The 25,051-nt window shown below is 34.1% G+C and overlaps 2 protein-coding genes and 1 long non-coding RNA gene across 3 annotated transcripts; 2 read left to right on the plus strand and 1 right to left on the minus strand.

The window, feature by feature from the left end:
- The first annotated feature begins 5,493 nt into the window (after positions 1-5,493).
- LOC125492322 (uncharacterized) lies at positions 5,494-6,100 on the plus strand. Its single transcript, XR_007268896.2, has 2 exons — positions 5,494-5,530; positions 5,641-6,100. It is a non-coding gene; the product is annotated as an uncharacterized LOC125492322 (long non-coding RNA).
- Positions 6,101-13,396: 7,296 nt separating this feature from the next.
- LOC104909065 (putative pentatricopeptide repeat-containing protein At1g12700, mitochondrial) lies at positions 13,397-16,258 on the plus strand. Its single transcript, XM_019247176.3, has 2 exons — positions 13,397-15,257; positions 15,939-16,258. The coding sequence occupies exon 1, from the start codon at positions 13,397-13,399 to the stop codon at positions 15,236-15,238; it is 1,842 nt and encodes a 613-aa protein (XP_019102721.2). The 3' UTR covers positions 15,239-15,257; positions 15,939-16,258.
- Positions 16,259-20,186: 3,928 nt separating this feature from the next.
- Positions 20,187-24,404, minus strand: LOC104909067 (pre-mRNA cleavage factor Im 25 kDa subunit 1). The gene is made up of 7 exons (XM_010698253.3): positions 23,994-24,404; positions 23,846-23,891; positions 22,239-22,332; positions 22,091-22,164; positions 21,900-21,986; positions 21,698-21,808; positions 20,187-20,645 (listed from the first exon to the last, which is right to left on the minus strand). Exons 1-7 carry the CDS (start codon positions 24,197-24,199, stop codon positions 20,574-20,576), a joined length of 690 nt encoding a protein of 229 aa, XP_010696555.1. The 5' UTR covers positions 24,200-24,404; the 3' UTR covers positions 20,187-20,573.
- Positions 24,405-25,051: the final 647 nt, after the last annotated feature.

A 25,051-nucleotide genomic window follows, 5' to 3' on the forward strand; every position in this document is an offset into this window, starting at 1 on the left:
AAGTAATTTCACTCGGAATCGTGTACATTGCAAGTTTAGAGCAATTGTAACTAGCATATGGTGTTAGCCTTGGTTCTGTAGTTGCAAGTTAAGTTGTTGTTTTTTTCTTTTAGCTGAATTTATGTCGTACCCATTTTTAAAATTTTAATGTTGAGGTTTTCCATCCCTGTACCTAGTGGTGTCAATTCAATTAACCAGTTCAGTTCTGGTTCAAACCAAACAGTTCAGTTTACTTCAGTTCAGTTAATTCAGTTCGTTTTTTCCAGCTTAATTGATTCAGTTCAAACTTTTTCGGTTTCAGTTTCAATCCATACAGTTAATTCAATTTTCAGTTAAGTTCGGTTCAGTTTACAGTTTTCTTTTGGTTTGACCCATACAGTTTTGGTTTAAACAGTTGACTTTTTATCGAATACTATCAGTTAAACAATTATTTTCAGTTCGGATTCAGTTAATTTCGATTTCTTAAGGAAACCCGCATCGACTCGGGTGAAACTTGATATCGGTTATGTTGTGTACATCTTTTCACTTCGGGTCTCGCTTCGGGTCGAGGCATTATTCATTGTAGGAAATTCCAACTCGTTTGGACTTTTATCACATAAGAGACGTATCTATATTTGTCTATGAAAGCGCATTTTGAAGTTGCCATATATTCTGTAAAATTATCTTATTAAAGGTTCAATATTTGGCTGATATTGATAAATTCAATTTCAAATTCTTCCTTATTCTATAGTTTTCCAATGTGTAACTATCAATGATGAATTGGTGATTGGTTGTGGTCAAAGGTTAAGATGATGATTGATAATGATGAATTAGTTTATAAATCATTTAATGTAAGTGGTTAATCATGAGGTTGATTGTCTTCCAATGTATAATGGAATTTGAAACAAAAAACATCTACTTAAGTAATCCAAGTATTTATTATTGTACATAATGAATGTGCCAACGATAGCCGCTAAGCTAATTCAAGATAACAATACGATATTTGAGTTGATCCATTCCAGGTATGATCGTTAGTGGACATTTTATAACCGGGTTTGCGCATGTCGTATTTGGGTTTCATGTACGCTTGGGTTGAGTCAAATGTATCGGGGTTGAATCATTAATGGCCTTAGTTCGATCTATGTGAAGCATCGGGTCATTTACTATTGAACGCCAATTCAACTTTGGTTAACTTCTGATCGGCTCATTTTGATTTGTTATGGATTTTGTAAATGACTCATATTATTAAAAGGATTAAGATCGATATATATATGTGTGTGTGTGTGTGCGTGTGTATGTGTGTGTGCGTGTGTATGTGTGTGTGTGCGATAAATATATGGATGATAACAAAAAAACTAATAAAAATACAAATGATAACAGTAATTGTAACAATGTTGACTATAGCAATAGCAATACAAATAAGAACATGGACACTAACAATAACAATAACAATAACAATAACAATAGAAGTATTAATATTAATAGTAGCAACAATGCTAATAATAGCAATTACAATAACAAACATGTAACGCGGTATATATGTATTATGTTCTGACTGTATATGATAAAGTATAAACAAATATTTTATCAATATGTTTAATCATTTTAGTATTGTACATTGGTATTGAAATAATTGTAAAACCATTCGAATACTATATTGATTATAAATTAGTACAACGACTCTTGATATATTATAATACTATAGCAAATGACAATCGTGTGTTTACAACAACGATTCAAATGAGGCTTAAGTAATTATCACGAGAGTTCATATTTCGTACAATAATAGTAATAAACATAACAACAATTTATATAAATGATAGTAAACATAACAACCATAAGTCAATAAGTTAACAAGTACTTACTATATACTAACTTGTTAACAACGAAGTATATGTTAACTTAGCATTTAGTTAGTTACTCACTTGGACTTATACACCAACTCAGTAACTCACTAACTTGTTCCTAGATAACTGAAGAAGTTGTTACTAAACAAGATTAATGAATGTATCAATATAGATTATAAGCTAATTTAAGATAATAGTACACTATTTTAGCTAATTCAATATAATAGTACACTATTTTGGCTCTTACTAAACGGTTCATATGAGAAAAACCACGTTACAATTACTTATCTTGCAAAAAAGGGCTCGATTTTATTACACGATTCACAATAATCGAAGCATCATTAGATTAGATTAATTGACTTTCGTTAAGTTAAGGTTCACATAAATCAAATGATCATAAGATTGATTTTCTTTGACATTAATCAAAACCATCAAAAGATTAACCGTCTTTCACCCTTCACGTTACAAGGTTCTTTATACAAGATAGGGCTCGATCATCGATGTTTTTACACAATTATAACAATAATAAAAAGTCTCAACTCTATTTGATTATCCGTATCTTAAGTTGCTATACATATCTTATTGGTGTTACGGATTACGCTATTACAACTTTGCCTTAACAGTTTCACTTCATTTATAATGATCTTTACATGAATCAACTTGTTTAAAATTAGAAATACTAATTATTCTTCTAAAGTTTATAATTTTTGTTAATTTATAATATTAATAATAGTTTCAGATCAATATGATTTAATTCTCAATTTAAATAGCTACCCACCCATTGTAGATGGGTCTAATAATAGTTTAGGAATTTAAGTAGATTACTAATTACTAAACAAATCAATATTAGAAGTCTAAAATTATAAATTTAGAAATTAAAAAATAGAATACTTAATCTTAACCATTGATTTGAGAAATATAAAAATTCAACCATTGATATTTTGAAATCCATGTGCTTGGTCACTCTCAATGCTCATTGGTCAAAAAAATAAATCAAGGATCATGAATTGAGACCATTGATTAGCCAATATCAAATCTGAGCCCTTCATTTCTTTACTCTCTAACCTAGTAACTTTAGAACTCTAGACTCTTTACTCAAAAATCTCAGCCCTTCATTCTAAAATCCAACGATTGAGATTAAGTGATTAATCCTAAAATCTAACCCTACAATCCATCCTATATCAACCCCCTTTTCAGTTCCTCCCCCATTTCGCCACTTTCTAAACCCTAATCTCAATGTCTCTCTTTGCAATTCAAATCTACACCAACTCTCACAAAAACCCTAACCATTCGTCTTCTTCGAACCAAAACTACCAGAGATTCAAATGAGGAATCACATTATCTATACACATTTCGATGAGTTAGGTGAAGTATCAGACGGCGAAAAATAACGGCAAGAAGAATCCAGATAGCGAAAGCGAAAGTTTCCGGTAGATCATGATATCTTCGACAACGAACCTTCTAGGTAACTTTCTCTCTCTTATTCACCATCATTCTTTAAATTTCTCTGTTTCGAATTTGCTGGTTGATTTATTGTATTGTTACCGTTTCTGTTGGTTTGCAGAAATTCGGCTCAAGTATAGCGAGATCGAAGGTAATTTTTCGCGCTGCATCAGATCGGAGAGAAAGTTGAACGAGATGGTCTGAAGGAGGAAACGATTTCTAGGTCTATTTTTGTTCTTTAATTGTTGAGATTCTGAATTGAAATTATGTTTGAGTGTTACATACCTAATTGTGGTCATCCATCTTGGATGAATAATTTTTTACAAAGTGAAACCTGACGCAATCAATGCCAAAGTTTATGTGCTATAAATTATGTACCATGGGGTTCTATATCATCCCGTATATCTTTTTGGGTGCTTGCTACAATATGTTAAAAAAAATTCAGAATTAATCGCTGAAAGTCAGAAATCTCATAATGATAAAGAAATAAGGCTAGTATATAGGGGTGATTGTTTTATGTGCATAAAATTATTAGCAATGTTACCACTCTAATCTGAACTAATTGCCGAGATTATTTCTTCATATAATCAAGCGATTCTTGTTTCTACTAATGAACAAAAGTGGAGTTATTGAAGTTAATTTCTTATTTCATGCGTGTGTTTGTCGTATGATTCTTCTTCCTTGCATATTGAAATTTTGTTTGTAAGAATGACTTAAGAAGTGGTTGAAACAAGAAATATTCCATGATTGTTTTATTGTCAAGGACTTTCTTCTATATTTTTATTTGTATCTTAACAATATTTTTTATTTCTTGTAGGTGAAAAAAGGGTGGTTAATACTATGAAGCAGCAGAAGCATTAGGATTAGTATTTAAAGTATTTTGTAAATTTTAACTTTTCTTTTGCATCAAGATTGGGCTACTTTCTAGTTATCAATGTCGGGATTTGTTAGTAGCAAACAAATTTTATGTATAGATATTAAATTGAATATCAATAATATTTCGTTATTCCTATATTATATCGCATTGTTTGTAGCTATTTATGAAAGATAAGTATTTTGGCATTTTAAGTTTTTAACCTACAACTTGTGTATTACTCCATCAAATCTCAATTTTAAAACATAAAAGATAAGTCAATGGGAAAAAAGTCTAATTATAACCGTTATATCAGTGTGTTATAAGTTTCTTTGTGTGTATAAGTTTCAAAAACATGTAGGATGATCTCTTTAGATATTTCTTAATATATGTTAAAACTTATTCTTTTTGGCAAATTCTTTCAACTTTTTAGGTCATATATACAAACTTTAATAATACCATTTGATTTACCTTTAAAATAACGTACAATGGACAACTTAATAAAAAAACAACCACGTGGGGATTGAAATATTGAATATTGGGGGTTTCAAATTTAAATGAGGTATTTACAAATGATAGAGATCTTAATTATGTATTTATGTCTTGATAAATAATATTTGTCAATTACTTTGACCAAATAAAGTGACGAAATATTTTCTATTCAAAAATTATATAAATTGAAGGATAGATTTTTTTTTGATCCATATGAGCCACGAAGGCGGTACAAAGTACAAAGAAGGGGAGGGGGGATTCGAACCTGTGACCTATCGTTCACAGCACCTCAATCTTAACCACTAGGCCAAGACATCCTTGGTATAAATTGAAGGATAGATCACATTGTATTTATATGTCTTAGTTTTACATCTGGATTATAAGATAATTCTACGTCTTATTAGGTTTATGTAGATCTAGAATTTATAAGGTTTTTTTGGTAATAGTTTTTTATAGTTTAAAATTGTTTTATTCAGTTTGATTCGGTTCAGTTAAAACAGTTTTATTCAGTTTGATTCAGTTCAGTTAAAAACAGTTTGAAACAGTTTTCAGTTATATTCAGTTCATTTTCAGTTCAGTTCAGTTCAGTTTAAATCGGTTTTTCGTGCATTTAATTTCAGTTTGGTATGTTTTCGGTTAAGTTTCAGTTCAGTTAATTGCAGTTTACTTTATTCTGATTGACTTATTGGTTTTTGACTTTTCAGTTATGGATCAATTCAGTTCAATTTATTCAGTTCAGTTGATCAACCGTTTGCAGTTTAACCATCGGTTTTCAACGAAACTGACAGTACTACCTGTACCTATCCGGCCGTCCCTATATCTGTTTCCGTGCTACCTAGAGTGTGACCAACTATTCTCAGATTCCTGGATCCGCCACTGCCTAGAGGAAGTCAAAGTTGTTCACTATTGTGCAAACGTAAGTAAAATTCCCATTTTGTCTATCTATAACTTCTATTTTTCTTGGGGCATTCTTTTTGAATGGATAGTATATACTTCCAATAATACAAATACTTTGAATGTATACAGGGTTCAAAGCCCTGGAGGTATACAGGAAAAGAAGAAAACATGGATAGAGAAGACATAAAATTGCTGGTAAACAAATGGTTGGACATATATAACGATGAATCCCTTGATTACAAGCCTGAAGTTGAGGCTCATCGTCGGAAGTTGCAACCTTTCAAGGCGGCGCTATCGGAGGCTGGTGTTCTTCACTATGTTTCCGCCCCATCTGCTGCCTAGAACGAGCTCCCTAGTGGATATCCATCTTCTTTTTTGTTGTACAAATTTTTTGTTGAGGTTTCTTTTTGTTTGGCTTTTGTTTATGTTTGTTATGTAAAAAGATGAACTAGAAAATAGTCTCCCTTGATATCTCTTTCTCTTACTATTCTGTAAGCTTTGGAATTTGTGAAAATATTGTAAAAATTATGCGAGTATGCAAGTATGCAACTATATATTAATGAAAGGGGAAAAAATGTCTTATGGTTTATATTGTATTTGATCAACTTATAGTTATCATCTCCTGCCTAGAGGTTTTTAGCTCGGGTTTAAAGGGTCGATGATCTGAATCATTTTGCGAGTTTAATACAATGTAGATAATCGTAGATAATAATGTGGTTTATCTATTTGTTGTGATTCTAAGTCAATGTTATTTTGATGATGATAAACAATATGCTTTATAATATGAGTGTGTATGACAGATGGTTGAGAAAGTAATAAATAAATGAAGACTTTGAAGAAATGAAGAATCAAGATTGAAGTCCAAGTTTATATTAAATTCATAGTTTAGTTACTATATGCAAAATGTACTCCCTCCGTCCCATAATATAAGTCCTGATTCTGTTTTTACGCGGGAATTAAGGTTAAATGGAATCTTGTTTTATTTGAATAAAAAAAATTATTTTTATTGAGAAATACTTACATTATGATGACTTTTTGACAAAAAATAAAAACTATTATTTAATGTTGCATGGTTTAATGTGTAGAGGAGTTCAGTGGGGTAAAAGATTTCATTTTGTCATTAATAATGGTGCATTGAAAGTTGAAATTATGATGACATTTTGGGAATTAAACTATTTTCATGAGGGTATTTTGGGCATAATTATTGATTGAAAATAGAAATAAGACTTATATTTTGGGACACCTTATAAGGAAACAGGACTTATATTATGGGACGGAGGGAGTAATATATTTGAATTAGATGATATATTATGTGCCAAGTATAGAAATATAAATTAGGATAAAGTTTATTTTCTAAAAAGAAAAATTTTATCTCTTAAATTAAGGAGTAAAAGATAAATATGTTTTGAAGGATTTTCGTCCAAGCTATGGTCTATAAAAGGGTTTACAATTTATTCTCATGACTCACGTTTTCAGAAAAAATAATCGGAGATATTAAGAGCTGAAAACAGTTTCCTAAGGCACGTAGTATAACACTATTCGAGTCAGTTTAAGTAACCATTCAACGATTGTAATTGTCCTCGAAATTGCTTAACTAAGAAGCACATAATTGAGGATCGTTTTCTTTCTGTAATTTCAACATTATAGAGAGTGTCAACACTTAGAGGTTAAGTGTTGGGGGTCACTACTAGGATTAGTAGTGAGGGAATTCTTATTGTATCAAGATAGAGGTTGATATTTTAGGATATAAAGAAATAAAAGAGTTTTTGTTTCTTGTGGACGTAGATCTCAGAGGTGAGATTGAACCACGTTATATATTGAGTTTGAGTATTGATTTAATATAGTTTTAGTTTTAGTTTTTCACAAAAACTCATAACAGAAATTTACGAGCGTTTCACACAGTGTCTGGCACTGTGCCATAACCGAAGTTTTGCGAAAATCGATTAGATTTCGTCACTCAATTCAACCCCCCTTCTTGAGTGTCACCTTGTGTTCCAACACTATTTCGTGTCATATGTGATGCAAATTTTTGGATGCCCTTGGAAGCCGCTTCCAAGTATATTTGCTTATGTTTTTTTTTGTTTTTAAGGTAAGGAAAATTTCTTGCGAGGCGGGAGAAATTGAGGATCCTTTTTGTAAGGGGTAGAAGAAGGATTTTATAATCATTACATCAATTTTGATTTCCAAGTATATTGTTTATGTATTTTCTTTAAACAGTTAAACGAGTAAAATATAAAATGTGTAAAAAAAGGTGGTTGGGAACATAAAAAGGGCTTTGAATTTATAATAACTCTACTTGTAAAGTAGGTTCGCTTCGATTGCAGAAATATACTCCACAATATATTTTATTAGTTTGTATATGTTTCTGATATGTTTTTTGATAGAAGCAACTAGACCTAGGCGTGGGATCGTGTCGGGCCTGGTCATGGGCTCGGTCCGTGAGCTTGGCAAAATGGCGAGGCAGGCTAGGTCCGAGCCCGTGAATGTCGGACCATGTCGGGCCTGAAATTTCTAGATTTCGCCACGGCCTGGCCCATGTTTTATGTTGTTTTTTTTTTTATTTTTGACAATTTTAGGCTAAAAAACAAAGGAGAGGAGCGTTTTGAGACTTTAGTTTTGCTCGAGATTTGAGATTAATTGATCACAGTTTGTAATTCCGATAACATTCAAGGTACTTTTCATTCAATTTACTTTGAAGTTTCAGTTTTTATTTCATTCATTTCGTGGTTGTTCTTGTTCTTCCTTGTTATTAGTTCTTCATACTTATAGTCTCATAATTGTTATTTCTATTAGTTTGATTATCTCTTAATCATGTTTAGCCTTAGATTAGTCATAGATTTTATGTTTAATTGCTTAGAATCCATGATTAGTGAGTAGTTTCACATCTAGGGTTAGGGTGAAAGTATGGATTAGGGGTTTAAATGTTTTGTTGATGTATTTGTGATGTTTTAAAGAAGTTTATGCATTGATCTTGGTGTTTTGAGACCTTAGATAGATATTGATCACATTTATACTTTGGTATTTTGAATTCAAATGTTCTTGAATTGAATTTTGAACTCTTTTATCAGCCTAAGAATCAACTTAATTTCTAGGCCAAGATATTGGGTAGAAATTAAGGGGATCCTTTATTAGGCGTTTTCCGAATTTATCGAATCTCTTAATCAGTTGACTAAAGACCATTTGAGAGAGGATTTAGTTGATTAATTAAGTGATTATTCTTGAGGACCATTCGAGAGAGGACTCGAGTATTTTAGAGGAAAACTAAACCTTGTATAATCGTTTCCGTTACTTCACAATCGCATTAACATTCATTGTCCATTCTTATTCATACTAGTAACCTTAACTCTAGTGTGTTCCTATCTGATTCATTAATTCGAGTTATTTGCTAGTTCTTGTTATTATCTAGTCATAGTTGTTATTTCTAACCCCCACATACCCTTCAATTAGGTAGTCTAGACTTGATAGACTTGAATTGATCCTATTTTCCCTATGGATCGACCCTCGACTTACCCTTACTATTTACTTAGTAATTGCTTGTTAGGTTTTACAAATATTGTTTGAAAAGCGATTTTTGGTGCCTTAAAGACACACTAAAAACCTCTTATCAACTATCTTCAAAGGCTTTGTCAGATTGGTGACAATGCTGCTGCCATCCACTTACTTACCAAAATCGTTTTTTCGCGGTTTGGGTTGGTTTGCGGTTTTAAAATTACGGTTTGGGTAACGATTTCAAGAAAATCGCGTTTTGCGATTTGGGTTGGGTTTTAATTTTTGTAAACCGAAACCGCACCATAAATCGCAATTTATATGATTTTTTTAAAAAAAATTAAACACACTTGACAAGCTTGCATACAAGTATGCAACTGAAAAAAAGAAGTTTGAGGTAAAGAAAAAATTTAATCCGATACTAACTCTTTTTTTTTGAAAGAAAATTTTCATTAATTGAAGACCAGACAGTATCTAGAATAGATATTAAGGAAAAATAAGATACAATTAAACAAGGTTAAATCAAATTCGTCTTCAAAGAAACTATAATGAACCAGGTCGAGCAATACAACGCAATCCGCTTGTATTTGCTGAATCAAGCAGCTATTGATGAGGAAGTCTATCATTCAAACATAGTTTGGGAAGAGCAGTCTTGATCGAGCAATGTTAACCGTATCTGAGATTTCAATACCTTTATGTTGAGTCTCGAACTTCAACCAATAAGAATAATTTCTCATACCTAAAAAAACACTCACGACTCCCATAGGGGGGAAGGAGATCTCCACAACAGAGACTAAAAACCTCATAAGAGGGTTTAAAGAAATCTCATAAATAGATACTAATTTATTCAACAAAATAAAAAAAAGAACTAAAAACTGAAAATAAAAGGGGAAAAGAGGTTTACCATGGATGAAATCATCCATAGCAGCCCCTAATTGATGAAGAAGGGTAGGAGAGGTTAGTGTTTTAGAGAAAAGAGAGAGAGAAAGGGAGGCTAATTAATAATGAGGAATGTTATGTTATGAAGAGAAAGAGAGAGTTTTAACTTGAATATTATGCTTTGAATTCAAAATGGAGCACCGTTATTATATATTATCTTACCGGCTTGTATTGATATATTGATATATTGATATATTCATTTAGTCTAATATCAATATGTTAAGTTTGGTTGAAATGTATGAGTCTACAAAGATTATAACTTCTTTACAATCAACTTAAATGTAATATTCTTATCTTGATTTAGCTTATCGATTCACATTGATTCATTGATTTAATACTCTAAAACAAATTTGTTTCACTCCAATATATTATGTTTTAAAATCAAAATAGATACAACTTAATCTTACTTTTAATGAAACACAATTATTTTCAATTACTTTACCGACTAACATTGATACATTCATCTAATTTAATATCAATTTTTTTTTGCTTGGCTGAGATTTATAAGTTTCAAATTGGATATAACTTGTTAACGATTAACTTAAAGGTAGTATTATTATCTTAATTTAACTTGTCGATTTACTAGATACCTTGATCTAATCCAATATCAATTTATTTTACGACAACTATATGTTTTTAGTTTTCAGATGCATATAACTTAATGACTAGTATAGTTATATTAATCCATTGATCTAATATAGTTATAGAAAGACATTGATCTGATCTAATCGTTTTTTTAAATGTCTAACTCATCTTTTGAGGAAATTTATAAGAATTTATACTGATATGAAACGTCCTTTTTAACTAAACATGACGTGATTTGCATACAACTAAAAGTTTAAATATCGACTAATATAAAATTGTCTTATTTGATGTAGTAGTGCTTGTTGCTAGATTTACAATGTACTGGATATGTATGTTTCCAAAAAGATGATGAAAATACAATGTGAATTGTAACAAACAAGGAGTTCTTGGACTCAAAGCAGAGGCAAATTCAGAAACTTAAACGTGTGGTGAGGCACGGAAGATAGTTGACATTTAGAACAACAATTTCATAACCTATCTATCTTATGATTTGAAAGCATCAATAAATGGGAGACACTGGTAGTGAAGCCACTGCCCTGGTCCTTCAAGGAAACATTGAGAGGTGGCACGATATCCTTCTAATTGGTACCAATGCACGTTGTTACTGAGTTGTTATCGACCTCCCGGTAAAATAATAAGATAAATCATTTGGCACCAATCTAATATTCTATTGGTACCATACTTAAGACAATTAGTACCAATCTCATTATTATCACGCTTTGGTACCAAACCCACTTGTGCTTGGTACCAATTTAGGGTAATTGAATCATAACCATGTAGTATCAAATCATATATTATTTGATGAAACCACTTTTTGTAATATTGATCTTGACGTTATAACTTTTGTATATTTAATTTCCCACGATTGAAAGCTCAACGAAAATGGGTACAATAATCACAAATAATCAAATTAAAATTAATGTGGAAAAATTGAATTCATATAAAAGTTGTATACTTCCTCCGTTCTATTGTAAATGAAACATTGGATGAAATGACACTATTCATTGATCAATTTTGACTCCAATTTATCGCTATTATATAAAGAAAAACATAGTCAAGTGGGATCTTGTTAGATTCGTCTCGATGCATACTATCAAATTATAACTTTTTTATATTTTTTACGTGTACATAACTATAGATATTAATGACTAAAGAAGCGCGTTGGGTTGCGTGAAAAAGCAAACGTTTCATTTAAAACGGAACGGAGGAAGTATTACAATTTTGTCCATTACTTAAGATACAAACAATAATCTAAATATAATAAAAAAATTATATATATAATAAATTTACAGCTAAATGATTCTAGTTACAAACAAAGTTAAATCATAAAAACTTCTAGAAAATGAAGAAGAGATGATGTTTAAATAATACTCCCTCCGTTTCCTAAAGATTTTCCCTCTTTCCGTTTAAGGGTGTTTCCAAAAGATCTTCCCTCTTTTGCTTTATTCCTTATTTGGCAAAACAAATTTCCCTATTTAGCCTCTCATGTCACTATCATATGGTCCACCATTACATTATTAATTCAATTTTACTCCCTTTCTCTCTCCTACTTTAACCCCTTTTTATTTGTTTATTTATCTTAACCCCTTTCTCTCTCCTACTTTACTCACACCATGCCCCACACAACTTGATTTTCCTTAGTATATGTAGGAACAGTAAGTGGGAAGATCTTTAGGAAACGGAGGGAGTATTACCGCCTAAACATCAAAATGAAAACTTTGTTTTAGAGAGCGAAAAAGGGAAAACTTAAAGATTAGAGGAAAGAAATAAGAAAAAAAAATATGTATATGAACGAAGAGAACAAAGAGGCCAGGCAAGAGCTAGTATCATCCACAAACTAATAATAATAATAAACAATAATAAAAATCCTAGTTTTTAATCCTATTGAACTTCTCCTAAACAAACTTTTGAAATTTCGGAATACCCGATTTCTCGACTTCATTTAAAACTATTAATTTTCCAGCAATTCTATATATTTTTTCTTCCTATTCCCGTTAAAAAAAAAATTTCTCCCCCTTTCTCTATATTTTTCTCTCTATCTTAATTAATAAATTGTTGAGAAAATTTATAATTTTTCTCTATCTTGAGTACCATAGCACTACTTTTTAGGAGATAAAGCAACATTATCTTATTTTGGTTTCCGGCGCTAACTTTTGTTTTTTCAGTTACAAATTATGAGAAAAACAAAATTACCCTTGTGGAAATTGCTTGAGATTCGACGATATGGAGAGGGTGATTGTTTCAATTTTAGTTGAAGTAGAAGAGGAAGTTAATGGTAGATTGGTGGTACAAGTGTCACAGAGATATGATAAAGAGAGCGCGCCCACACAGGGAAATGAGAAATTATGGTGGGGAAAATTTAAAAAAAAAATGAAGAGATCAAGTGATATAATGTGAAAATTAAAAACCGAAAAAAACAAAAGTCACCGTCGAAAACCGGCATAAGTTAGCTGTCAACAATAAAATGGTAATAGTAATGTAATTTAGGACAACATTATTTTTTATAAAATAGTTTCTCGCAAAAACTTGAAAGTGAAAAATAGTTTCTCGCAAAAACTTGCAAGTGAAAAATAGTTTCTCGCAAAAACTTGCAAGTGAAAAATAGTTTCGAACAATAAATCTAAATATTTATAATTTATCTCTCTTGAGTAACACAACACTAATTTTTAGGATATAAAGCAAATTATATTTTCTCTCTCTTCAATACACTAACACTATCCCACTCTCTTGCATTAGGATTTTTTTTTTAGGAGGTTGAGTCACGCACAATGTATTCTCTCTTTCCTCACTTTATGTTGCGATCTCCAGACTCCACTTCTCCACTCTCATTGTTGAGTTTCAGTACTGCATTTCATTTGTGGCGAAGACGACGACAATGAGGCTGAGTCGTCCATTAATTGGTAATAGCTTTCTTCCTTGCTCTCTCTCTTCTTCTTCTTCTTATTCCCTTTCCCCTTTCTTTTCTGCTTTTCATTTTCATTTTCAATTTCATTCACGCAATTATTACTCCATTGCAACTCATGAACATCGTAAGTTGTTTCTTCAATCAGTTAAAGAACACTGCAAATTAGGGTTTTCAAATCTCAATTTTCCCCTTTCTCTCTTTCATCAAATGACTTCATTGCGCCCTCTTCCTTCTGTTATAGATTTCAATCAGCTCTTCACTGCCATTTCCAAATTGAAAGCCCTTCACCCTCACTCCACCCTTATCTCTCTATTTAGAAACCTTGAATTGTCAGGTATTCGACCCGATAGGCACTCTATTGGTATTCTCGCCAATTGTTACTGTCATTTGGGCCGTGTTGATTTTGGCTTCTCTCTTCTCGCCAAAAGACTTAAGCTTGGTTACCCCTTTGATGGTGATTGTGTTATCTTTAATACCTTAATCAATGGCTTTATCCACTGTGATAAGCTTCCTCAAGCTCTTCAATTGCTCCATCAAATTGTTAAGCTAGGTTTCCAACCCGACATTATTACCTATGGTGCTATTTTCAAAGGCCTTTGTCGGATTGGTGACAATACTGCTGCCCTCCACTTGCTCAGGAAGATGCAATCTAGTCCTTGTCAGCCTGGTCTTGTCATATATAACACCATTATTGATAGTCTTTGTAAGGATAGGTTGTTAAAAGAGGCCCTCAACCTGTTCACCGCCATGAAAAGTGAGGGCATTGTACCTGACGTTATCACTTATAACTCCTTGATTAGAGGTCTCTACAACTCCGGCTCCAAGGTCGAGGCTAAAGATGTTTTAGCGGAGATGTTGGAGTGTAACATAACACCAAATGTTACCACCTTCAACATACTTGTTGACATGTTTTGCAAAGACGGGAATGTTGATGAAGCACAAGCTATTCTAGACTACATGATTGAGAGAGGTGAGATTCCAAATGTCATAACTTACAATGCTTTACTCGATGGATATTGTTTGCGTGGACAAATGGAGGATGCAGAAAAGCTACTTGATTTGATGTCCAAGAATGGCTGTGAGCCCAATCTTATAAGTATCACCACATTCATTAATGGATATTGCAAGGCTAGAAAGATTGACAAGGCACTCTACTTATTCCAAGAAATACTTCAAAAAGGAATAATGACACCTGATGTTGTTACCTATAATACTCTCATTGATGGACTATGCAAAGTTAATCAACTCCCACTTGCGCGTAAATTATTCAAGGATATGCAAGTTCATGGAGTTACTCCTGATATTGTTACATATGCTTCATTGCTTGACAGCTTATGCAAAAATGCACTACTTGATGAGGCAATAGCATTACTTGAAGATATGGAATATAATGGTGTTGAGCCTGATATTGTCATATACAATATCCTAATGGACAGCTTGTGTGAGGCTGGGAAACTTGAAGATGCTGCAAAATTCTTCTCAGATCTTGTATTGAAGGGCCTACAACCTGATGTTAAAACGTACAACATATTGATCAAAGGTTTTTGCAAGAAAAGGCTCATGAATGAAGCTGTTGAATTGTTGACAATAATGGAGGAAAATGGTTGTTATCCTGATGATCGTATTTATAATACAATTATCAGAGGATATATTGTCAACAATGACTTATCAAATGCATTCTACTACTCTGACCTTATGGTTAGCAAGGGATATGAAGCTGAAGCTGATACTTTCTCGTTATTTATTGGCCTCTTGTCTTCTGATAACTTAAGTGACTCGGCAAAAGACCAGCTAAGGAAGTTCATCAAATGAGTTGAATAAAATCAACAGGGTAATTATGACTAAATTTTAGAAATATGCAAGATCTCAGTATAGTTGAGATGTTCCTCCGTGTTGTTTGTAATGTCTAAAACGATACGAGTCACACATTAGATTACTTGTACTTTGGCTTGAGATTTTGCTTTTAGTTTCTTTGTCTACTTCATCTCAAGTCCCTGATAACCATCTTATTTTATGACTCGTATTTCTGGCCCTTGGGCTGTTTGTTTCTTCATTGTATTAAGTTGAATGTGTGCTGATAATATATGATGTTTTGTTTCTATCATAGAAAAAGCTGATGAAGCGTCTTTTCAATGTGTTGTCGATTTCAGTTTCTATCTTCTTGACAAATCCATCTGGCTATTTCCCTCATCGTGTCATGTTTACAACCTTAAACAATGGCTCTATCCACAGTGATGTCCTAACTCCTAACTGAGAACAAACCCATATTATATTGAGTTTCTGATTGATCATCTCTTTTAAGTTTTAACTCATCAGTTTGCAGTGTCTTAACCAACTAATCTGTGGTCTGTCCCTTCCCGGTGTAGCTATTAGTTTATATGGTTGCTGTTAATATTTTGTTTGAAAGAAGCTGATCGATCATTTTATTGACAATCTTTCTGTTACTGTTTGATCTGGTGATCGGAAAAATTATGAACATCATATGACTCTTACAACCTGTGATAATCTTCAGAAAAGGGGAGTCATGGTTAATGGTACATGCCTAATGTGTAACAGCAAAGTAGAATCACCTGAACAGATGAGGAAAACAAGTGACGAGGAAAGGCTGTTGTTTGAAGTGCTCCAGCACCTGCTGTATCATTGGGAAGATGATGAGTCGTAACTCGATTGATTCTATATTTAGTCTTGGGCAGCACTACAATATCGACATCGATTAATTTGGTGAGCAGGCAAATACAACGTTTGGCTTGTCTTAATTTTATTGTAGCTCCTGCATTATTGTTTGTGTAAAGTGTAAGTTGCTTATTCTCTTGTAAGTTCATTATAAGTTCATCATTGGCTGCAACTGGTAGAAGATAATTACTCTTGTGAGTCACACTTCTCTAAGAAAAATGGATTTAGGTTATTGAACGAAGAGAAGAAGAAAAGGGGGCAGGGTGAGTGGGGGAGAAACAACCTTAAAGCATTGTTTGTGCCTGGCAAGTTGAATCATACTAACTTGAGGGATTTAGCTGCAGTGAGATTGGAACTCTACAGTAAGTAAGAAGCATAAACATGAAATGAGCCACTTTGAATTGTTGAAGTGGGGGCTCAATCTAGGTGTTGTTAGACTCTTATACTGTAGCAAAGTAATGTACAACACACTAAGGGTCCGTTTGGTTGGAAATATTTTAGGCTTGAAAACGGATTGAGGTAACACACTCCCTTATTTTATGTTTGGTTGGGTTATCCATTTTTTTCATTCCCTTACTAGCCCAATTTTGATTCCCCCATCTTGAAACCCTCCTCACACCACAGGAAACAAAAAGTAAGGGAGTCATTAGGCCAATGATTCCATTCCTACATCAAAACAAACAAGTGTCTAAAGTAACACATTCCATTTCCATTCCATCCTTTCATCCCATTCCATTCCCTTTCCATTCCTTATTTTGAACCAAACGACCCCTAAAATGCAATGGAAGTGACTTTATGTGCTGAAAGAGTTATAAACGAGCAGCATGTTGCTATGTGGAATCTGAATTACCTATAAATGCTTTAATGCTATGTTTGGATAGCAAGATTTCATTTCAAATTCTGGATTTGGATGAAATCTATTGTTTGGATGGCATAGAATTTGAAATCATGGAATTTGTCCAAATTCTTATCAAAAGCTTGTATTAGTAGAATTTAAAATTCAAGCTATTACCTTGTCATTTGAAATTCTCTCCTCATACATATCCCAACTCCATGAGTATCTACATCCCAACTTCACTCATTCTCTTTCTAATATTTATTTCTCTCTCCTTTAGTAAACCCACACTTTTCTCTCTCCTCCATTAAACCTCTATTTTTCTCTCCTCTATCAAACCCCCTTTATGAAATAGTGATTAGGAATTGAAATACAAACTTTAAATTCCAGATTTCAATTCCATTATTTGAAATGAAATACAAGTTTCCAAACATTACCTAAGTTGATACATGCATTGTTAAGTCATATTTTATGCATTGATCTTGTGACTGTAGTGTATAATGGGTTTTTTTTTCCTACCTCTCTCTTTTGGATTGATAAATGGTGATAATATCCTCGCAGTATTGGTGGATTTGTTCCAGCTTGAACAATAATAATAAAAAAAAACAAAAACACACTATAATAGAGCGATAAATCTCCTACAAAAAGGTAAACCGTAGAGGGAGATTAGGAGAAATTTCTAAATGAATTTTATGAATTTTGATCCCTAAAATTCAAAAATATAAAGTAAGAAGCGATGCCATTATTCTATCACTCCAATTTTAGAGAAACTGAGCAAAATGAATATCTATAGTCTACAGTCTACACAACTACTACGTATACTTTCCACTTTGAGATAGGAGTAGTATATTACACCTCGTAAAAGACAAAAATAGAGGTATTAGGAAAGATCCTTAGATATTCCTTGTTTTACTACTCAAGTTTAATATTAACTCCAACCTTATTTGGCGTCAAGGGTGGGCAAGACAAACACCAATGAAGCATAAAAGGCTCTCAAATCTTCCATAAGAGCAAGTCCGAATCACGGACAAGAAAAAACAAGGACGGGGAAGCTTCACCATGGCATGTATAGATCTACCTGTAGGAAAGCAGGGGTAGACAAAAAGCCCAAGCACCAAGAAGGTATCGTAACCCGCAACCCAGTGGCGGAACCACTAAGTAACAAGGGTAGCATGTGCTACCCCTGAATTTTTTCAAAAAAAAGATTTATTATCTTTGCTTTTGCACTGCTTGACATATAAATAGTATAGCGCTGTTGGTTAATTTGAAAGTTGAAAAAGTTCATAGTAAATGTGGAGAGCCCCGTGTTCGAAAGTCCACAGCTCAACTTTTTATTACTTAATTGTGTTTTTTTTCTTTCCTTAAGTACTACTTGTATTGTAGAGTTGTTTGTTAATAATTATCTTTGAAATATGTGATGCACAGGTTTAAAGAAGAATAAAATTTACTTTTTTTTCTTATATTTTATTTGCTCTTAACAAGTAAAAGTTCTTTTATGCAAAAATTTCCCAACATTAAAGATATGAACCCTTCACCTTATTTTTTGTTATATTAGGAGTATTATATTATTTTTTCAGAGATTTTCTCTTTTTTTTTCTAAACTAATCTGAACCTTTCTTATTTTTTATGAACTTTTCTAATTTTCTTAACTTTCTGAAAATAAACAAATTTAAGGAGAATAAGACAAACCCTAATCATATTAGGTGATTTATAAGTTAATAAAAACATAGCTATATAGTCATGTGTTACTTTAAAAAAAAAGTCTAATTATTGGGTGTTAATTATTCAATTTGTCTCAATGTATATTACTTCATCTCAAAACGGTTACTTGAGAAAGATTAGGTATTCAATATTATATCTGTACTAAAATATGAGAATTTGATGCCAACTATAATTTAATTGATTAAAGTAATATTAGGTTATACTTAGATTAATGTTACTTTTTGAGTTTTAAAGTTTCAGTTGGTATTCGATAATAGTGCAATACTATGCTACCCCTAACTCGAAATCGTAGATCTGCCACTATGCAACCCATCGGCAAACTCTAACCCCATGTCGTCGAACAAACCACCACCGCCACCGATGCCCAAGATATCTGAATAAACCGACGGCCAGCAACAACAAAATCGGATGTTCGGATTTTAAGTCGGGTCGGATTCGGATTTTCAGAGTCGGATGTCAGAGTCGGAGTCGGGCTCATATTTAAAATCCGACTTCCTGTAGGGTCGGAGTCGGATTTATGCATGATCCGGTCCAAGTCCGACCCGTTGCCATTCCTACCCACACCCCTCCCCCCTTACCCCTTATCCCCACTGCCCAACCACCCCCTCACCACCACCACTCCCGAAACCCCTTCCCCTTTACCCGCTAACCCCCCCCCCCCTCCACTGCTGCTATCGAACTCCCTACCCCTTCCCCTACTGTTGCAAACCCCCTCCCCTGTTGCCGTCGAACTCCCTCCCCCTTCCCCTACTGTCGTGAACCCCCTCCCCTTCCCCTTCTGTCGCGAACCCCCTCCCCTTCCCCTTCTGCCGTCGAACTCCCTCCCCCTTCCCTTGATGTCATAAACCCCTTCCCCTTCCCTGTTGTCGTCGAGCTCCCTCCCCCTTCCCCTGCTGTCGTGAACCAGTGAAGGCGTCGTGAAGTATGTGGTAGTCTGGAAGCAAGCACCGCATGGGTTAGGGTTTGGGAGGTCAGCGGGGGAAGGGGGAGAGAGTTCGACGGCAGCAGGGGAGAAAGTTCGACGGCAGCAGGGGAGGGAGTTCGACGGCAACAGGGGAAGGGGAGGGGGATCAACGGGGGAAGGGGAGGTTCAGCGAGGGAAGAGGAGGGGGGCTTTGGGGTGGTGGTGGTGAGGGGGTGGTGGGGGTAATAGGGGTAAGGGGTAAGGGAAGGGTTGTTAGGATTAGGTTTTGGGTTAACATATCAGATTAGGATTAGAGTTAGGATTTAACTTAGGTTTAGGTTAATTAATTAGGATCGGAGGGGATTAGGGGTTAATGACTCACGAACGTTTAACACCGTTAGTCAAAAGGTAGTTTGGTGTATTTTTCGAAAAGCGAAGGGTATATGGTGAATTTCAAAAGTTGAAAGGGTATATGGTGCAAATAAAGAAATGGTCAGGATATATGGTGAAAAAACTGTAATTTTATTGATTAAAAAGGGAAATTTCATAAATTAAAACATAATTCAAGCTATTTTCTATTGTTATTCTAATACTATTTACAATTTATACTGCTTAACACAGATCTCTGTTCACGATAAAAACGGACAATTATTGATCAAGACATATTTACATAAAGCAGTATTCAAGTCAAAGAGAAGAGGGCCTGATTCAGAAAGATCTACATATTATAATTATACATGACGAAATAATTGGAGAAAGATCTACTGCATTTTATAACTGATTACTAACCTACATCGACTCTCATATCACACTACAGATCACAAAATACATGTACAGATTACACGTACAACCACAACAAACTCAGCTATGAAATTAATGAAAGCACACTATACAAAGCAGGTGCCACTAGTTTGTTCAAGGCTCTATCCAGAACTAAGATCCCTCTGCCACAACTTCTGTCACACCTCACAACACTATATTGCCTTACATTGCTTCCATGAAAAGCTCCAGCTCTACGTCTCGAGCATGTTGAAGGAATATTTCGATAGTAGCTGCGGAATCCCTGCTATAATTGGTCCGTATGTCTACAAAGATCAATTAGAATTGTCAATCTTTGATTGAATATTAAACAATACAACATAACATCACATCCTCGGATGAAAATTTGATTACATAAGGGAAAATGATGGGATCATGACTCTTTGTACACAAAAATATTTGGCCTTTAATCGAAGAAAGGCAACATCGATGAGAGGGACTCTATAAATCAGAACCAGCAAATGAAGATAGTGAAAAGAAGCAGATAATTTGCACATAGTATTTATGTGAAATAATAGTTTGACACCTAAAGCAGCCAAAATTTTACCCAACCTGGAATTCCAAACTATACATGTAACATTTTGAACACAATATTTTACCTAAAACCAAAAACTGGGTAACAAACCTGAATTTAATCGACCTGACTGACCAATGTGACAAGTCTATTACCACATTCTAGCAGATTTCTTAGTGTCTCTATCCAATGCATTAGAGGAACTACTGTGTATACCATTTGGAGTGTAAGAATTAGAAGATATGAAACAAGGATGCAATTTCATGCAAGTAAAAACCACTGGGCCAATTGCATCATAGTAATTCGTAAGACGGTGAAATTCCATGATACTTAACTTAGAACTGGTGTTTCAGTTTAAGCTTTCACTTTATCTGCAACAAACAGATATTCCAATTCTCTAGTAACCGAAAAGACAGCATACGGTAAAGTATGAACTGCAACTTTTCTGTACCCCAACTAAAAGGCTCTTCGGACATCAAAAGCCATCAGAAGTCAGAACACAGGGTATAACAAAGGATTTGGAATATCCTCCTCATGCAGCAGGGGGGTGCGAGCATTGCAAAGTCTGCAGTTTCCAGAGGAAAATACTCCAAACCAAAGATGACAGTGACAATGACAATAACGATAACAAAGGCTGGGAAGAGGAAAAAAAAAAGGAAAAGGAAGCTGAAAGGACTAGATTAATTGATTAAGACACAAATGAAGTTTTAAGTTCTTAACGGCAGTCAGCAATATAGCATACAACCCAATGCCAAATCCTCACAAAAAGCTAAATCGCATGCTAAACTGTAACAATGTATATACCTTGTGGTTGTCATGAACCTGGCACAATGGAACAGCGAGCAGTTTCAAGTTCTTTGGCACAATGAATCTGCGACTTACGGGTAATTTCACCAAAAAGAGCTTGGCACACTCCTAAATACACGATAGTCAATTCAGATCAGTTTAGTTTACCAGACACAATTTCTTTAAAAGAATTTACTGATTGATATGAGTCAATACACACCTTGGGCTTCTTAATATTAGGCGGCAGATATGGATAGAACAAGGTCTCAAAATCTGGCCTCCACCACATTCCAAGGCAATCCCCCACCTAAATTTAGCAATTCAACTAATTAAAGTTGCAATTGTATCAAACAATCAAAATTTCTAGAGGTTGTAAACTCCAATATCAAGAGTAATCAACCATTTAATTACCTCCCATTCTCTTTCATCACTGCCTTCATCAAGAGATAGCTTCCTTGAAAGCTTGCGTCGCAAACCTTCAATATCTAAAGCAATAGCAGTTTTAACAATTGTACACCCCTCTTCAGCATGAAAATTCGTTTAGTATCACAAGGTTTACCTGATTCACCCTCCCTTAAACGACCTCCAGGAAGGTTAAAAGTACGATTCCTCACTTGTAGCAATAAGAGATGTGGATGCTTAAACAACTCAACCTGAATAGAATAAACTCTATCAACGGAGCAACACATTTTGTATTTTGACAAAAGCAAGCAACTTAAATAAATTCCACCAATGGATGCTTAGTGCTTGTGAAAAAGAAAAAAAAAAAGTTAAAAACTGAGTTTATGACAAGCCAAAAGGTTAGCCATCCTTGCTGAACAGCTAGCTGGGTATGGGGGCAAAAATGGGGATGGGGACCGAATACGGCAAATCTATTAATTCTTACACAACGGTTACAGCACGTTATTAAGTAAAGTACCGTTATCATCCCCAGCACAGGGACAAATCAGGTACACGGAACAGGTAACAAGTGAAGTACCCATGGTACTATCTCGAACACTACCTTACTTAAAGGGTCATTCTACAGTAATTGACACTTAGCACAAACCGCCATAGCAAATTAACCAAAAGAGGCCAGTCTAAGACAATCTGACACTAGAATCTTTAAATACAATCCCTGTAGTAGTAGCTGGTAAGCACTACAAAATTACAATGAGTCCAGAACTACTCGTCTCCATTCATCAGAATCTTAACAAACATAGATTTATATGTAAATATAGCTAGACTAAGTGTTACTTAAAACATATGAGAAGTGGAAAACTTCATAGTTGTTCGGTTGATAATTGACATAAACATAGGAAGTGACAATTCACAGGAAGTTTCTACTTCTCACAAAATGGAGAAAATAAATTACGTAGGCTCCCTAGGTAAGTGGCAATTTCACTAAAAACAAGACTTCCTTGGCATTGGAATTTCCTAAAAAGTTACAATTCCAACATTCAACAAAACGACAACTAATCCCAAACCAAATTTCCCAGAAAACAGCAAATTGCGAACATTGAAATGATGTGTATAGAACAACTACTATGCTCAATAGCATTCAGTAGTCAGTACTCATCTTCACTTGTCAAATACATTCACGAGAAACAGAAATATTCAACACGGAAACAACTTCGAAACATGGAAAGCGAGGTCCAGCCATTTCTGAGCTTCATTAGCACACATACTAGCAAAGAAAACTTGAATGAAACAGGTTCACAATAACTTATTGTACACCGAAAACCATATGATATAATCATTTTTCATTCGATATAGTGCATTTTTGTTTGACATAGTCAGTTTTTATATGACATAATTACTTTTTATATAGTCAATTTTGGTATGATATAGTCAATTTTCGTATGATATAGTCGGGTTTTTTCTTAAATAGCCAGTTTTTGTGCGATAAAATGAGCTTGTGTGCATAATAAATTATTGTGAACCCAGTCTACCCAAGACGTTTCGACATACGGTCATACAGATGGGGTTCCACAAACATAAAGGTTTCGAAAACCGGAAAACCTCCGATCTCATAGGTAACAAAGCTCGAGGTTCGAAGAAATCAACATGGGTATCAGTACAAAAGGTCTTAAAACAAAGATAACAAGTAACAGGAACAATTTCAGTACCCAATTTTAGATATAAACAAGATGAAATAAACAGCAAACAAAAAGGTGGGAATATTACCAAAATTACAGCTTGAACGCAAGTCCTTAATCCACGAGCTTCATAACTAGGACAAAAAAAAAACACCACCCAAAAAGATTATGAAATAATCAACAGTAGCAATTCAATTGAATTCAAGCATGAAGGAGAGAGAAAATAAGAGTAGTACTTAGATTTGAAGCGAAGACGGGATTCAGATAACGTCTCATCTTTGGAAGAAAGAGTATCTTTAGAACCGAAATAGTAACGACTCAAAGGGTAAATATCCATCACATAATTGGCGAAGTTGTTGCTACTACTGCTACTGCCTTGTTCTGGGTGTTCATTGTGTTTGTTGCTATTTGTAAGCAGTACTACTTCTTCTTCCTCTCTCATATTTTGGGTTTTGAGAATGTTTCTGTTGTAGCAGGAAGAGTGGGGATTTTGGGTTTTATTGTCGTGTTGGAGATGGGAGACGGTGATGGAAATCCCGCGAAGTTTGTGGAGAAAGAGAAACTGTGTGTGTGTGTGTGTCGATGAAGTCGTTGAGTTATTTGGTGGGACAAAGAATTAAAATGCTTTTGGGATAATGACCCTTTCGACTCCCGACAATGGAATGTATAAGCCGAGCTGAAGTGAAAATGATGGTTGAAAATTGTTGGACAAAATTATGTTCTTGGTTTGTATGTTCTGTTATCTATCTTGTCATATGTTATTGTTACTATCATTCTTATGAGATGGTTAGCATTTATTATGATACATTATATTAAGGCTTAAACCCTAAAGGGTTTAATGTTTACGTTTATGTGAAGGCCCAATTATACTAAGAAGTCCATGATGAAGAGTCAAGGAAAGTCAACTACTAGAAGCCCATAAAAGAACGCCTATGAAGGCCAAGAATGTTCAGGAGATATAAGTCACATGACGTCAAAGCGTGTACAAGGACGTGGATAACTGTAAACCTAATGAGGAAGCATGCAAGATTACGTGGGTAGTGAGACATGATCACTTTAGCGCCAGAAGAGAGCAGTTGTGATTTGAATCATAAATGATTCAAATCGTTTCCCTCCAAAGAGGCAAGGAAGTTACGCGCAGTGGTGAAGTATAAATACAAGAAGAAGGATCAATTGAACAACAACAAACACAACACATAACAACATGCAATTTACTTCCTTGTAGCTTTAACCTAGATTAGTCAACCCCCTTATGGGGTTATAGTTTAGTTCTTTATTTTTTATCCATATGAGC

This window comes from Beta vulgaris, chromosome 8, assembly GCF_026745355.1.
Source record: "Beta vulgaris subsp. vulgaris cultivar EL10 chromosome 8, EL10.2, whole genome shotgun sequence".
Lineage (NCBI taxonomy): Eukaryota > Viridiplantae > Streptophyta > Magnoliopsida > Caryophyllales > Amaranthaceae > Beta > Beta vulgaris.

What these genes read in the sequence shown, in the direction of transcription:
- LOC104909065 (XM_019247176.3), top strand. Translation starts at nt 13,397, where the DNA reads ATGAGGCTGAGTCGTCCATTAATTGGTAATAGCTTTCTTCCTTGCTCT.
- LOC104909067 (XM_010698253.3), bottom strand. Translation starts at nt 24,199, where the DNA reads ATGAGAGAGGAAGAAGAAGTAGTACTGCTTACAAATAGCAACAAACAC. An exon ending in GTGATGAAAGAGAATGGGAG is followed by an intron (nt 21,987 to 22,090) that starts GTAATTAAATGG and finishes TGCTAAATTTAG; the next exon opens with GTGGGGGATTGCCTTGGAAT. An exon ending in AGGTTCATGACAACCACAAG is followed by an intron (nt 20,646 to 21,697) that starts GTATATACATTG and finishes TGATCTTTGTAG; the next exon opens with ACATACGGACCAATTATAGC.